Raw genomic sequence first — 13,654 nt, 5'->3', positions numbered from 1 at the left:
TAAGGTCGGAATAACGTGGGGGCGGGCGGGAGGGCCCAGCTCCTGAAGAAAGAGAACCGGTTCGGTGACGTAATAGTGTCGCCGCTACCGGCTCAGCCGAACCGGGCCGAACCAGGAGCAACCCACCACTGGGACACACGCTTATAATTGTGGTGCAGGAAAGAAAACCTGAGTTAAGTTAGAGAGCTCTAAATCCAAGCAATTGTTTTGTTGGAAAATGCTAATGTATAGTCAAAAGTGTTTTCTTGGTGTAGATATGAGAAGTGTCCAAAGTAACTGAATGTATGGTGTTTTCTTTCTCCCTCCCTTTAGGGAACTTGGACATGGAGCATTTGGTGAAGTTTACCAAGGAACAGTGGTAGGAATTACAGGAGATTCCAGTCCTCTACAGGTGGCTATCAAGGTTAGTGTCTTCAGCTAATGTTAGCTGACTTTGACTCTTGATAACTTCATGGACACATCCATGTTGTTGGATACCTATTGCCTTCTTCTGGGATTTTTCAAAACTTTCTAATGTAGCCTTTAGTCATCAGATTTCATGGAGAATGTCTTATCCAGGAACTAACCATATCTGATCCTGCTTAGTTTTTTCAAGATTAATCACAATTAGCTAGACAGTACTATCTATCGTCACAACTAATGATACATTCTTTTTGTTTTCTTTATTTCTGAAATGTTATCTGATGCGCCATTATGACAAACAGCTGAGCAGTTTTCAGCAGGGCCTGAAAGGTAATGAGGAAGCAGTATGCTCCGTTCCATATTTGAGTAGACCAGGTTGCCCTGATAGAAAAAAAACACTTAATCTAAGCATTTTACAAAGAACCATAGCACCAAAAAGCAATAGGCACTTTCCTAAACAGTTAAAAGAACAGAAGCAATTGAAACTGATGAGTATGTTTGTTAAAAAGTATGGATAAGCAGGGCATGCTTAGTCTGACATCAAAAAGATATAAAAAGTAATGCCAATGAATAGTTTAAAGAGGATATTTCCAAATCAGGATGGCATCACCAAAAGATTCTCTCTATTCCCACTCAGCTCTGTTTCCCCCCGTTAATTACTCAAACAATCTCCTATATCAACATTGAACTAAAGAGCCACCGTCAGTGAGTTGTTGGATAGCATTACTTGATCTGTTGTGTGGATGTTTGGATGATTAAGGGGTGGGGAATTTATGGTGGGTGGGGTGTGTTTGGGGATTGTTATGTGTGTTGGGCCTGGTCTTCGGGTGTTAAGTGAATTTCATTGTATGAATGTGTACTGTGTATAAACGTACAATGACAATAAAAAAAAGTTAAACTATATTTGTACCGCTGTGCTCTGAATTGGAAGGTAAATGGTGTCAGATAATGAGTATCTCTATATGTTATATCTTTCATATTAGAGGCACTTGGTTGACATCACTTCTATAATCATGTTTTCAGGATTTGTTTTAAATGGTTTATTTAAACCATTGGGTTTCGATTGGGTTTCAATTTTGTTAGTTTTCAGGGTGAGAAGTAGTGTAAAATTAAACACAACCAAAGTGTTGTTTTAATAAACAAGAGTTCTGCCTTCCCGTTTTCTCCTGCTAGTAATCTTCCTTTGCAATGGATTCATGTTTTTCCTTTTCATTTCAACAGACATTGCCAGAAATCTCCTCAGAGCAGGATGAGATGGATTTCCTAATGGAAGCACTGATAATCAGGTGCGTTTTAAAACTTTCTTCTTAGACAGGATTGTAAGTTAACATGATGAACAAGACATAACTAAAAACCTGTCTCTAGAGACTTAATTTGAATTTCATTTAAAAAGAAAGTAATAAGGTATGCATTATATAAATCACTTATCCCTATTTCTGTTCCAGAAACTGCCAGTTGGTAGTAGAGCGTTAAGAGTGTTTCTATAGAAATTCTAACTTTACAGTGTCCCGAAAGAAGCTAGTGAGCTGCTGAAATCTAGTTTTATATATTGACAGTGCAATTCAGACTTACACTTATTGAAAGTATGTACATACTGAGGACATCCGATGGGGACATGGAAAATTACATATATCTAAAGGAGTAGAGGCAGCATTGCGGTGAAATTGGTGACCAGATAGGTTTTTTCTGGCCAGCCAAACCTCTCTGGGTAACATTGGAAAAGGCTGTTGTTTTGACTTCTTTAAAAAAAACATGATAGAACAATTTGAATTTAGGACACTACAGGAAACCAAAAGGAAATAAAGATTACAATTAAAGAGGAAGAATATTTAATTTGTCTTACATAGAATGGAGCAAAATACTTTAATATTGGATGTGTTGGAGAATATTTTTGAATACAGGACCCAGAAATTAATTTTAGGAATATCTGCCTCTATAGATAAACTATGTTTAAAGGATGTTATGGAAGAGGAACAAGTTTTACTGGACAAGATTGAAACCAATCTGAAAATGGATTCAAAAATGACAAGCTGTAAGAATAATATGGAAAAAGATACTATACGGGATTTGCAAATGAAACCAGCTAATGTCTTAATAATTACAAGGGATACACAAAAGGCAAACCAAAAGAATGATTTGGATGACTCTCCTGTAGTGGATTTACAGAAGAGACTTTTCAAAGTTCTGAAGGATTTGTGAAAAGGGACAAAGAAAAAATGAAAAATGAAAAATGAAAAGTAAACAAAATCTAGGACATGGTTTGAAGGGATTAAAGATCAAGACTGTTAAAAAAATAAAAGGAAGGAATATAAAGTGGATTTGTTTCATCAAAGTTAAAACTGATGTCTTGTTATTTCTGATCATCCTTCATGGATTTTGGTTGAATGAGGAAGTTTGAAGCTTCTGTTTATAGATAAAATATAGAGTGAAGAGATTATCTGCTGTATTTTAAGAGAAGGTGATAAATTCTTAAAATTGTTTATACTTTTGTGATGGGGAAGTCCTACTTTATATACTATCTTTTCTTTTTCTTTTTTTTGTTATACTTTCACTGTTATACTTTTACTGTTTTCTGTTCTATTTTTTTTCTCTCTCTGCACATTTCATTTTTTCATTTCATTTTGTTTTTTTGTAATTTGTATTAGTTTTTATTGTACTACTGCAATCTTCAGTACAATTATTATTAAAAATCAAAATATGTACGTATCATATTTTATTTCCAGTACATGACTTTTGGATACTTGGCAAAAGTTGTCTAGTACTGAGAGGTCCAGAGATGACTTCTTAGATATTATCAATATGATCAATGCTAATATATTTCTTTCAAAAAATCTAATGGTGTTCCATTGGGAACTTCAGCCATCCTTAGTAGAGATCCAGCTATGTAATTAGCTGGCTATCTTCTTCCTGTCCTTTTGGATTCATATATCATCATATGGGGAAGTATCATCTGGTTGATTTCATTCCTTCAGGGCTTCATTGAAGTAATTCTCTTAGCAGCCTATAAATAGGTGTCTACATGAGAGTTGCAATATAAAGACAGTGCCAGAACATGAGTCACTCTCAGATAGGCACCATACGGCAGAGAACTATGCTGAATATACTCATGTAAAAGGATTGGACTGGTCAGAACTGAACACCTTCCTTATCTCTACATGTTATTAGTTATATATTTTAATAGATGCCAGTTGCTATTTAATCACTCTGTATTCAGGTCTCCTTTTAAGCACTCGTCACTTCTCGTCTGGACTATTGTAACGCTCTCTACATGGGGCTCCCCTTGGGGTACACCCGGAGGCTCCAACTGGTGCAGAATGCAGCCGCGCGGGGGATTATGGGAGCGACTGGGCGCTCCCATGTGACTCCTCTCCTGCGCGAGCTGCATTGGCTTCCGGTGGACTTCCGGGTGCGCTTCAAGGTGTTGGTGATCACCTTTAAAGCGCTCCATGGCTTAGGGCCAGGGTACTTACAGGACCGCCTTCTGCCACCAATAGCCTCCCACCGGCCAGTTCGCTCCCACAGAGAGGGCTTCCTCAGGGTGCCGTCGGCTAGACAATGCCGGCTGGCGACCCCCAGGAGGAGAGCCTTCTCTGTGGTGGCACCTACCCTTTGGAACAATCTACCCCCAGAGATACGAGTGATCTCCGACCTCCGGACCTTTCGTCGGGCCCTAAAAACTCATCTCTTTCAGTTAGCCGGTCTCTCTTGATTTTATGATTTTATGGTTGGTTTTAAATTTTGATATGGATTTTAAATTGATAAATTTTAAACTATGGGCCAAATTTAATTATTTTAAATCTATTTTTAATTGTATTTATGTATAAATGTTTTTATTTTGGCTGTTCACCGCCCTGAGTCCGAAAGGAGAAGGGCGGTATAGAAATTCGAATAATAAATAAATAAATAAATTGGGCTCAGGATTCAGTAGGTGCCCTTTTTGTTTGTTTGTTTGTTTTTTATTGGATTTATATACCGTCCTACTCCCGAAGGACTCAGGGCGGTGAACAGCCACAGAATAAAACACATAAATACAAAAATTTAAAATAGAATAAAAACGAATTAAATAATTTGGCTGAGAGAAATTTAAAATACACAATAATTTAAAAACAAATTAAAATTTACATTTAAAAGGGGAAAAGATTTAGGCCAGGCCAGCTTGATGAAATAAAAAAATCTTGAGCGCGCGATATATGTTTTGTTGCCAATATTAAATATTTTGCCACTGCTTTCTTCTAAGATTTTTTTTAACTTCCCAATTCCTGATTGTCTTGTATCCAGATATTATCTATATGTGACCTTGCTCAGCTTTTCAATGTCATTCTGGTCAGATAGATCTTCTCCATCTAGGCAGTGTTATTTCTCTGGCGCTTATGGTATGAAGGAATAGTCAGAAAATAAACACTACTATTATCCAGCGCTCCTGCCCATCATGCTGACTGGGAATTGTTGGATCTATAGCCCAACATATCTTCAGGATCTGGCGATAGTATTTCCAATTAAAATTGGATAATAGAGTGAAAAAAAGAAGTGCTTCAGCATCCTAGGAGAACCCGAAGACTGAGTTGATTCTTCATGATAGGCAGTTTCAACATTGTATTCCACACACACCCACGCACTTTTTTTTATATAGAAATGAGACACACCTTAGGAAAATTTCAGCAGGTTTCTGCACATCAGAAAAGTACCTTGATTTATAGCTAGAAGCTGATTTAATTGCTATCTGCCTCTCCCTAAATGCTTGGCATGAAAAACATTCCTAGAGCCATTTGTAAGAGATTGCTTCTCTCTTCCGCTCCAATAAGTGGCTGAGACCCAACCAGAAATGACTGTATCCCTCCCAAACTGAAGGACCTCTGATGGCCACTTGTGTATGTTTGCATTTTTTAAAATCCATCTGCCCAATGGATACTTCCAAATATGTTCTTATGGTTAGCTATTTCCATCTTTCAAGAGAATGAGACATTACCCAATTAAGTGGCAATGGAATATTTCTTTAATTACTCCATGCTGAGCAAGTGTAGCGTGTGTTAATAAGAAAAAATTAATACTTTTTAAAGTTCCTGAGTTGAATTACAAATTCCTAAGACTAGAATATAGAGGATGCATTTATTGAAAACAGGCCATGACAGCTGGAAGGAAGGGAAGCATCAGAAATCATAACCAAAACAGGATTGGGAAATGAAATTCCTCCTTATGGTCTTTTTTCCCCCTTTGTTTTTCTTAGGACTCTTCTCCCAAAATGTTTCTGACTGTGTCTTTGTTAGCTTACATTTTCTTTTCCCTTCTTCACCATCTCTCCAAATAACACTGGTGTATTTCTAGAAGGAATATCTAAGAGCACTTCTAGACAGCTGGTTTCATGTGCTGTCCTGTAGTCCACAAAGTATCCCAGAATAAACTTGATCTGTCCCCATATAATACTGCTTCATGAACAAAGGTCTGAGGGCTGATGTCTTAACAGTTTACTGAGGCAAAAGTTGAGGTGACTGATTGATATGTTACTCTGTTGGCAAGAAAAACTTGCCTGAAAACTTCATCAGTGTGGGCTGGACCAGATGGCTAGAGTGGTGGATTTAGTAATCTGTTAGAACTTGACCTATGGGGTGGATGGGGAACTTCTGCTTTTGTCTTACTGATAAGACCTGGATTACCTGCAGTGTACCATCTCTGGATTACCATCTCTGGATTACCTGCAGTGCCTGCCTAATTCATGAGGGTAACAGTTTAACAGAGTTGGAAGGGACCTTATAGGTCATCTAGTCCAACCCCCCACTCAAGCAGGAGACCCTACACCATTTCTGACAAATGGCAGTCCAAACTTTTCTTGAAAGTCTCAAGTGATGAAGCTCCCACAACTTCCGAAGGCAAGCTGTTCCACTGGTTGATTGTTCTCACTGTCAGAAAGTTCCTCCTTATTTCCAGGTTGAATCTGTCCTTGATCAGTTTCAATACTTTGTCTCAGCTATCTTTTCATATATTCAATCATCTCTTAGATAACTGGCATTGCACTGTTGTTTAGTTTAAAAGTTTTTGTTTTTGTAAGTCCTGCTTCTTCTTTTCTTGACTTTTTGTGGGTTAGATCTCCATCCTGATTTCCTTTCTATAAGTTGTGTATCAACTATTTGGTTTTCATGCTGATCTATAACTTGATCTTGTTGGTTTTGCTTTTGTGGCTTAAGTCTCCATTCTGGTTTCTTTTCTTTGAGTTGTATGTCAACTGATTGATTTCTATGCTGGTCTGTAACTTGATGAATCATCACATTAGAATCCAAAGCCGCCTCTCTTGTATTTATAAATAGTCCAGCTGTAACCTCTGAAGGAGAATCCAGAAGCTGCTCATCTACAAAGTCCTCTGTAACTTGTTGTTTTTCCATTACTTCCATCTCTTTCTGCTTATCCTGAATTTCTATCTCTTGTTGATTTTGCTTTTCTTTATTCCACTCATGTATTATACATGAAGATGTTGAACCCATTTTAAGAACCTTATAGTAAAATTCTTCCGCTTTTTCAAATTTAATAAATAAATAAATAAATAAATAAATAAATAAACAGAATTTAGTTGGTATCTTTCTCCTTGATATCTCAATATTATGCCAACTGGGACATCCCACCTGAATGAGATGTTTTGTTTGTTTAGCTCAGTCACCAAAAATCCAAATTTCTTTCTATCTTTTAATATCTTGGGCGGCAACTCTTTATATATCCAGATCTTTCTTCCATACAATTGTAGAGTGGAATTAAAAGATTTTTGCACAATATCATTTTTTATTTCTTTATCTGTAAAATAAATCACCACATCTCTAGGCAATTGCTTTTGCTTTGCAATCCAAGAATTTACTCTATAGGCCTTGTCGATCTTACAAGATACCTCCTCTGGATGAATCTTTAAAATCCCAGCCAGAACTTCAGCAGATATTTTTCTTAAATCATCTCTATTATTTTCCTGTAACCCTCTCATTCTAACCGCAAATTCTGTGAGCCTGTATTGCATCATTGTAACTTCTCTTTCAATCCCTTGTTTTATATTTTCTGCATTGTGAGTCTCGTGATCAGCTTCCTTTTTAGACTTTACTTCAGAGCTATTGTCTTGAATATTTATCAAATCATTTTCCATTCTTTGTATTTTATTGTTCAAATTATAAATCTTATCATCAACTTCCTCCATTTTAGACTCTAATAACTTGATATTTGTATCCATCTTTATAACTATTTCTGAAAAAGCATTAGTCACTGTTACAATCTTTCTTTGTAAGTTATCATACTTTAATTGTATGAATTCTTTAATTTCCTGCTTAAATTTTTCAAAATTCTGGTTCACAATCTCGTCATGTCTTGCCATTTCCTTCAAAACAAATTCTTTTAAATTAAAACCAGTCTTCTGAGTCTGTAAACTCGAAACTTGTTCACATAATTGTAAATGGGGGAAAAAAAAACCCCTGCTGCTTGTTTGTCTGGCTTTGTTAATTTTAACACCATCCTGCCACACAGACAAACTCTTTTTGAAGAAAGAGGACTTCTCTCCAACAAGATCAATATCAAATCTCCAAGAAAAAAAAGAAACTTAGAATAGAAATTTTTTCTTTTCTCTATTCTAGCCAGCACTGTTTGCTCCGCTACTTTGTAACTTGTTACGGAAGGACTTTCACTTTCGGCTACTTCTCAAGCCTCAGCGGTCGCCATTGTAAGCTTTTTTTTTTCCTTCACTTAGAAACGCTTATAAAATCATTAAAAATACTTGCAATTTAGGGTCCCAAGTCCAGATCTCATCCTCTTTAATTAAGCAATCTGTTGTTTTCGTTAAAAGGTTTGATCTCGTCGCCTGGCTCTGCAAGAGGCAGAGGTCTCCCAAAGCCCGGAGCAGCGGCGAGAGAAATAGGGAGCCTCATCCTGCTTCATCCCCAAGAGTAAAAGAAAAACTCTGGGGACTTCGCAGAGGGCTCTGCCTGCCCTCGCCTGCTCTATCTCACATTTCCTTATGGAAATGGAGTTTTTCGAGCCGCCTTTCAGATGTAAAGGCGGCTCTTTACGAGCGACGGGGCTGGCGGTCTCAAAGGACCGTCTGGTGGCGACGGAAGTCAAACCGGAAGCCTCTCCTTGATCAGTTTCCATCCATTATTCCTTGTCTGGCCCTCAGGTGCTTTGGAAAATAGCTTGACCCCAAAGCACCTGAGGGCCAGACAAGGAATAATGGATGGATTATAAGGAATAATAAGGGTGGGATGATGGAGATTGACACAGCAATGCTGGCTATCTGAGAGGTAAAAGTATGATTTCAGTCATACTCTGTCTTCTCAGATCCCTAATGTAACAAGCTAAAACACTGCGCAGGGGGTGGCACTGGCTGAAACAAAAGGATACTCTCCCATCAACAAGCGTTGCTCCTCTGTGCAATCTGCCAACCCGCGCGTTGCACCGAGGATATGGGAGGGAAGAGTAAACATTACTTCAAAGGGTCATAAAACCAGGCATCCTGTTTGTCAGCCCCTACCCACTGTGGATGACTGCAGGGGGTGGGGTGTGCCCCCAGCAGCTGAAAACAGTTTATAGGAGCTGGGCAGATCCCATTTGGTATTGCGTGGTCAGCTCAATTGCAGCTGAATCACCATACATCCTGCAGATAAGAAGGCTTCGTTTTGAGGGGAAAAAAACATCTTAGCTAAGGATTGAGGGTGAGGAAAGGCTGCATCATATGAAGTGTCTTTCAAGAACTTCAAGCTGAAGTTGGGGAGATTGTGCACAAGGCCTAAGAGGAAATTCAACCAACCCTAAGGTCTCTGCACCCGTTTGCTAAATCATACTCTCCTGAAATCCTTTTAGGCTAACTCCTTCAGTTAAAGACACAATTATAGTTGATAACTGAGCTGACCTCCTATAATCTTGAAAAGCTCTATGGATTGGATACATTAAAAGCTGATGTGATGAAGAGGACTCCTTCCATCAAGAAGCAACTTCTGTGGCTGGGATGCATTTTCAATTAATTTTTTGAATTAAAATCCCATACAAACAATTGTTCGCATGCCCAAACTACAGTAATAAAAACTAATATAAAGTAAGGAATAAAAGGAGAAGCAAAGAGAAAGCAAGGGCAAGAGAAGAAAAAAAGAAAAATAGGGAAAAAAAGATATTAAGAAGCAGCTCCCAGTATTCCTCACAGCAATTATAGCTACAATTATACTTTAAGCTTTCTAAAGTTACACAATAATACTTCTCTTTCTATAATCTATCCTGTCTAATCGACAAAGCATAAATCACAAGTTTATTTTTTCATGCAAAAAAAAAACCTCTATTAGAAGCTTCTTGTCACCAATAAATATAGCTTGTGACTTTTCTTTAATCAAAGTTGATGTATCCATCTCAGCAAACTGGGATGATATCTATTGCCTGAACTGTGGAAGAGGTAGTAACGTTTGCCATTCCTATTTCCTGCAAATAATCTAGCAATAAGCCAAAAAGATGCTTGCCAGGGATGCTCCCAAAGGGAGAGTGAAAAATCTGGACTCAACCCCAGCATGGCTTGCATATTGGGCTGCATGTAACTCTTCAAGTTAGAAAATTCAAAGATGAGGAAATAACCAACAAAACAGTTCAGTTGAGTCACAATTCCAATTATTGATAAATGTATGAGATAGTTATATATTCACGGATATCCTTTCAGTTGGATAACTATTGCCTCTTTGTAGAAGAGAACTTCAGAAAAATAATTTAATCCTTTTGGAACAAGAAGCAGGGAGAGTTGTTTTGATTAATTATAAATTATACTTCAATTATTTAAATAATTGAATTATAAGTATTTATATTTCAAGCCTCATTTGAGGGAAAGTTATGTTTTTACTTTTTACAACACAGGAAAAGTAATTAAGCTTCTCCACACCCAGAATTCATAAGAATCCTGGTCTGAAGGCCAAAACAAACAAAACATTAAATACATTGATTGTCCAAACAGCAACAATGAGTTGGTTGCCCAGAACTTTCTGTTTATGTGTGTCATTTAATGTCATAAAATGATTGTTTTGCCATGGATAAGTTAAATATACTATAGCCGATGTGGTTCCATCTGCAAATTTATTTACACTCAAGGAAAGGGCTATCTCTAAAAAATTATTTTAAAGTTTGGTTGAATTTCAAAGAGTGTTAAGTCCTGTTCTTTCCCCAATGGTATTATTTCTCAATAAGAGGTTTACTAGCAATTTAACACTATGGCTTGTTATGAGAGACCAAATCATACTGATAATTTATGCTTTCTGTACTCACATCAGCATTTCTTCACTGGGAAATCTAATTATAGATATGTACAGATGGCATCCATCTTGGAATCATTATTTTTAAGAATGTGATGATATAAACATTTTCCATCTAAGTATGGAAAGCATATCTGCTTTTCCTGTTATCAACCTGGGGACATGGGAAGCTGGAGTGTGCTAACAAGCTATCAACATCATGGCAATTGGGAGAAGCTTAAATCTAGTGGTTTTGGCAGAGATTGTTCCATTTCAATTTCAGCAACATTATTTTTTTTGGTCTAATTTACTGATCGTATTCATAGTAACAGTATCTTCGATAAATCAAAGTGATTTACATGGTAATCATCCCTGATTTTGTCCCCATAGTAACCTTGAGGGGAAAAGTGAACTGAGAGAATGGGATTAGCCCAAAATCAACCATTGAGTTCCATGGTTGAAGGGGGTTTAACCTGAGTCTCTGTAGTGCAAATAGCATAACCACTGTGCTATTCTGCAATGAGGAATGAGATTGGTTTTTAGCTAAGTTATACTGTCAAGCACGTAGTTACCTATTCAGTTACCTATTTTTTTGCATCTAATTACTTTTTTGAAAATTAGGATTTTATTTCATTAAAATAAGCGTCCGAAGTTTATCACAGCTTTAGTGCTCCCATTTGATTGGTTATGTGTCTGGAAAAAAGTCGACCTCTACTGCCATAATTTGTTGCCAAATAAGAGCTGAGGTGGCACAGTGGTTAGAATGCAGTACTGCAGGCTACTTCAGCTGACTGGTAGCTGCAGTTCAGCAGTTCAAATCTCACCAGCTCAAGGTTGACTCAGCCTTCCATCCTTCCGAGGTGGGTAAAATGAAGACCCAGATTGTTGGGGGCAATATGCTGACTCTGTAAACCGCTTAGAGAGGGCTGTAAAAGCATTATGAAGCGGTATATAAGTCTAAGTGCTATTGCTATTTTAAGAATGGAATGTTGGTGGACTCCATGGATTACACAAAAAAAGCTGGGAAATTTAACATATGCAAGAATCAATGTGGTAAGTGGTAAGAAGGAGCTACCCTACTCAAAATTAACTCTCTAATATAATTAAATCATTGTCTATAGGCCTTTGGGGAGTCTGACAGTAGACATCTGAGGTCTAAAATCACTCACTGCATAAAATTGCAATTAATCAGAATTTAACAAGAGATTAACTTGGTTGCTATCAAAGACCAATTTCATTTTTTCTCCCTTCTTTGCTTTGCTGCTGTATGGTGGCTAATCTGAAGTAAATTCAGTCACCAGAATATAGTGCAGTGCATCGGGGTGAGCCTGCAAACGTTGCCTCGTTTTATCCTTTTGGAACTGATGACCGGAGGAGACATGAAGAGCTTCCTACGGCAGAATCGGCCTCGGGAGGTGAGTCAGCAATTCCTTTTCCCAACCTTCTCCTGCTCTGACATCCAATGAGTTGTTGAAACAGGATTTGTTTTCACATTACTACACAGCTTGAATAAAGTAGCTACCATATATGCAGGTTTAGTGACTGTCTTGTTTAGTGGCCATTTGCAGTTATGATGGTGATGAAAAAATAACTTTATGACCAATCTTTACATTTTTACACTTTGTAGGCCTATAAAACAGAAGGAAGTTGATATAAGATGATAAGCTTAGTCATGGTTTCACTTAGCGACAGCATCATTTAACAATAAAGTTGCCAGTCCCAGTTGCAGTCACTCATGGATAAGCCAAAAATTTTAGTTGCCAAAATACACCCTAATAAAGGAGAATATCTGTAGCTCAGTGTTGAAATGAGGGGTCCCTGGTGCTCTCTGAGCTTGGTTGTTTTCTTGCAGATGCTTCATTACCCACGCTAGGTAACTTCCTCAGTACTAGACCACTGCACTGACTAGCACTGATGATGTTACCTAGTTTGGATAATGAAGCATCTTCAAGAAAACCACCAAGCTAGGAGAACACCAGGGATCCCTCAAAATTCACTTCCAAAATTGGGTTCGTCTTATCCACACATTGGGTTAACCCAATTTTGGAAGTATGTATGGTATTTTATACACGTATTACAAAAACCCAGTTGAATTTGGAAGTGTGGGTCGCTCTTTCTGAAATTTGCCTGGCCAGGTTTCAAGTGTGGCATAGAGCAAGGGTTGGGACATCTCTAATAAAAAGGTGCTTCAATTCTACATTTGTCTTTTATTTATTTCTAAAATGTATTAACTCCTATCTTGCTGCACAGTAACTCTTGAGTACTTGCATCCTTCACCCTCTTATGTATAAAGATTTACATACTGTTGTTTTTTAAAAAAAGAGATAGAGATAGAGATAGATACTGTATATAATTTTATATAAGAAATACATTCAAAGAAAGAAAAAAATAGTAAAGTAAATATGAGAAAGAGAAAAAGAAAAGACAAACAGAAAAAATAGGAAAAATAATATAAAAACCAGGAAACATGAAGTATGTATGTATGTATATGTGTGTCTGTGTATGTGTGTGTGTATATATATATATATATTTTCTTACCTCTTCGTAGGGTTTATGTGTATTTTTCGTAATTCCCTTCTCTCTATAACCTTTTTTTTTCCTAATCATCAAAAAGATTGTCACGTTGTTCTAAAATTATCTCATGTCATGGGTTGGCATGCTGCACAATCCTAGCTGAGTTTCTACACGCATAACAAAGTTTGTGGGATTGGCATTAGACACTCAGAGCCAAAAAAGAAAACCTTCAAAAGTCACATTTCCCTCTTACTTGAAACGCACACCCCAGGATATGGTGTATATGTATAATAAGCATGTAGTGCTTCAGAAAAATAACAGAAGATATGTTTATTTTTTCTGGAAAGCACCATCTTTCTTGGCTTGTGCTGGCAGGGCAGAAGGCCCAGCGAGGGAGAGAGAGGGAGAGAAAGAGATTTTCCACTTTTAATTTGGTTCTGTTCCCTCTATTTTTATTTGTTCTTTCTAATTGGAGAGAAACAAACTATACTTCCATCTGAAAGGGACATCAATTCTGAGCT

The 13,654-nt window shown here is 37.4% G+C and overlaps 1 protein-coding gene across 4 annotated transcripts in view; it reads left to right on the top strand.

The window, feature by feature from the left end:
- Positions 1-13,654, top strand: part of LTK (leukocyte receptor tyrosine kinase) — a 113,183-nt gene that overhangs the window by 89,512 nt on the left and 10,017 nt on the right. For all 4 annotated transcript variants that reach the window (XM_034417804.2, XM_034417806.2, XM_087875964.1 and 1 more), the window contains 3 exons: positions 313-403; positions 1,624-1,688; positions 11,905-12,034. In XM_034417804.2, coding sequence (XP_034273695.2) covers positions 313-403; positions 1,624-1,688; positions 11,905-12,034 — 286 coding nt within the window. The remainder of the gene's footprint in view (positions 1-312; positions 404-1,623; positions 1,689-11,904; positions 12,035-13,654) is intronic.

This window comes from Pantherophis guttatus, chromosome 1, assembly GCF_059756535.1.
Source record: "Pantherophis guttatus breed Tessera chromosome 1, ASM5975653v1, whole genome shotgun sequence".
Classification (NCBI taxonomy): Eukaryota; Metazoa; Chordata; class Lepidosauria; order Squamata; family Colubridae; genus Pantherophis; species Pantherophis guttatus.
This window is presented reverse-complemented; position numbering and strand designations above follow the sequence as displayed.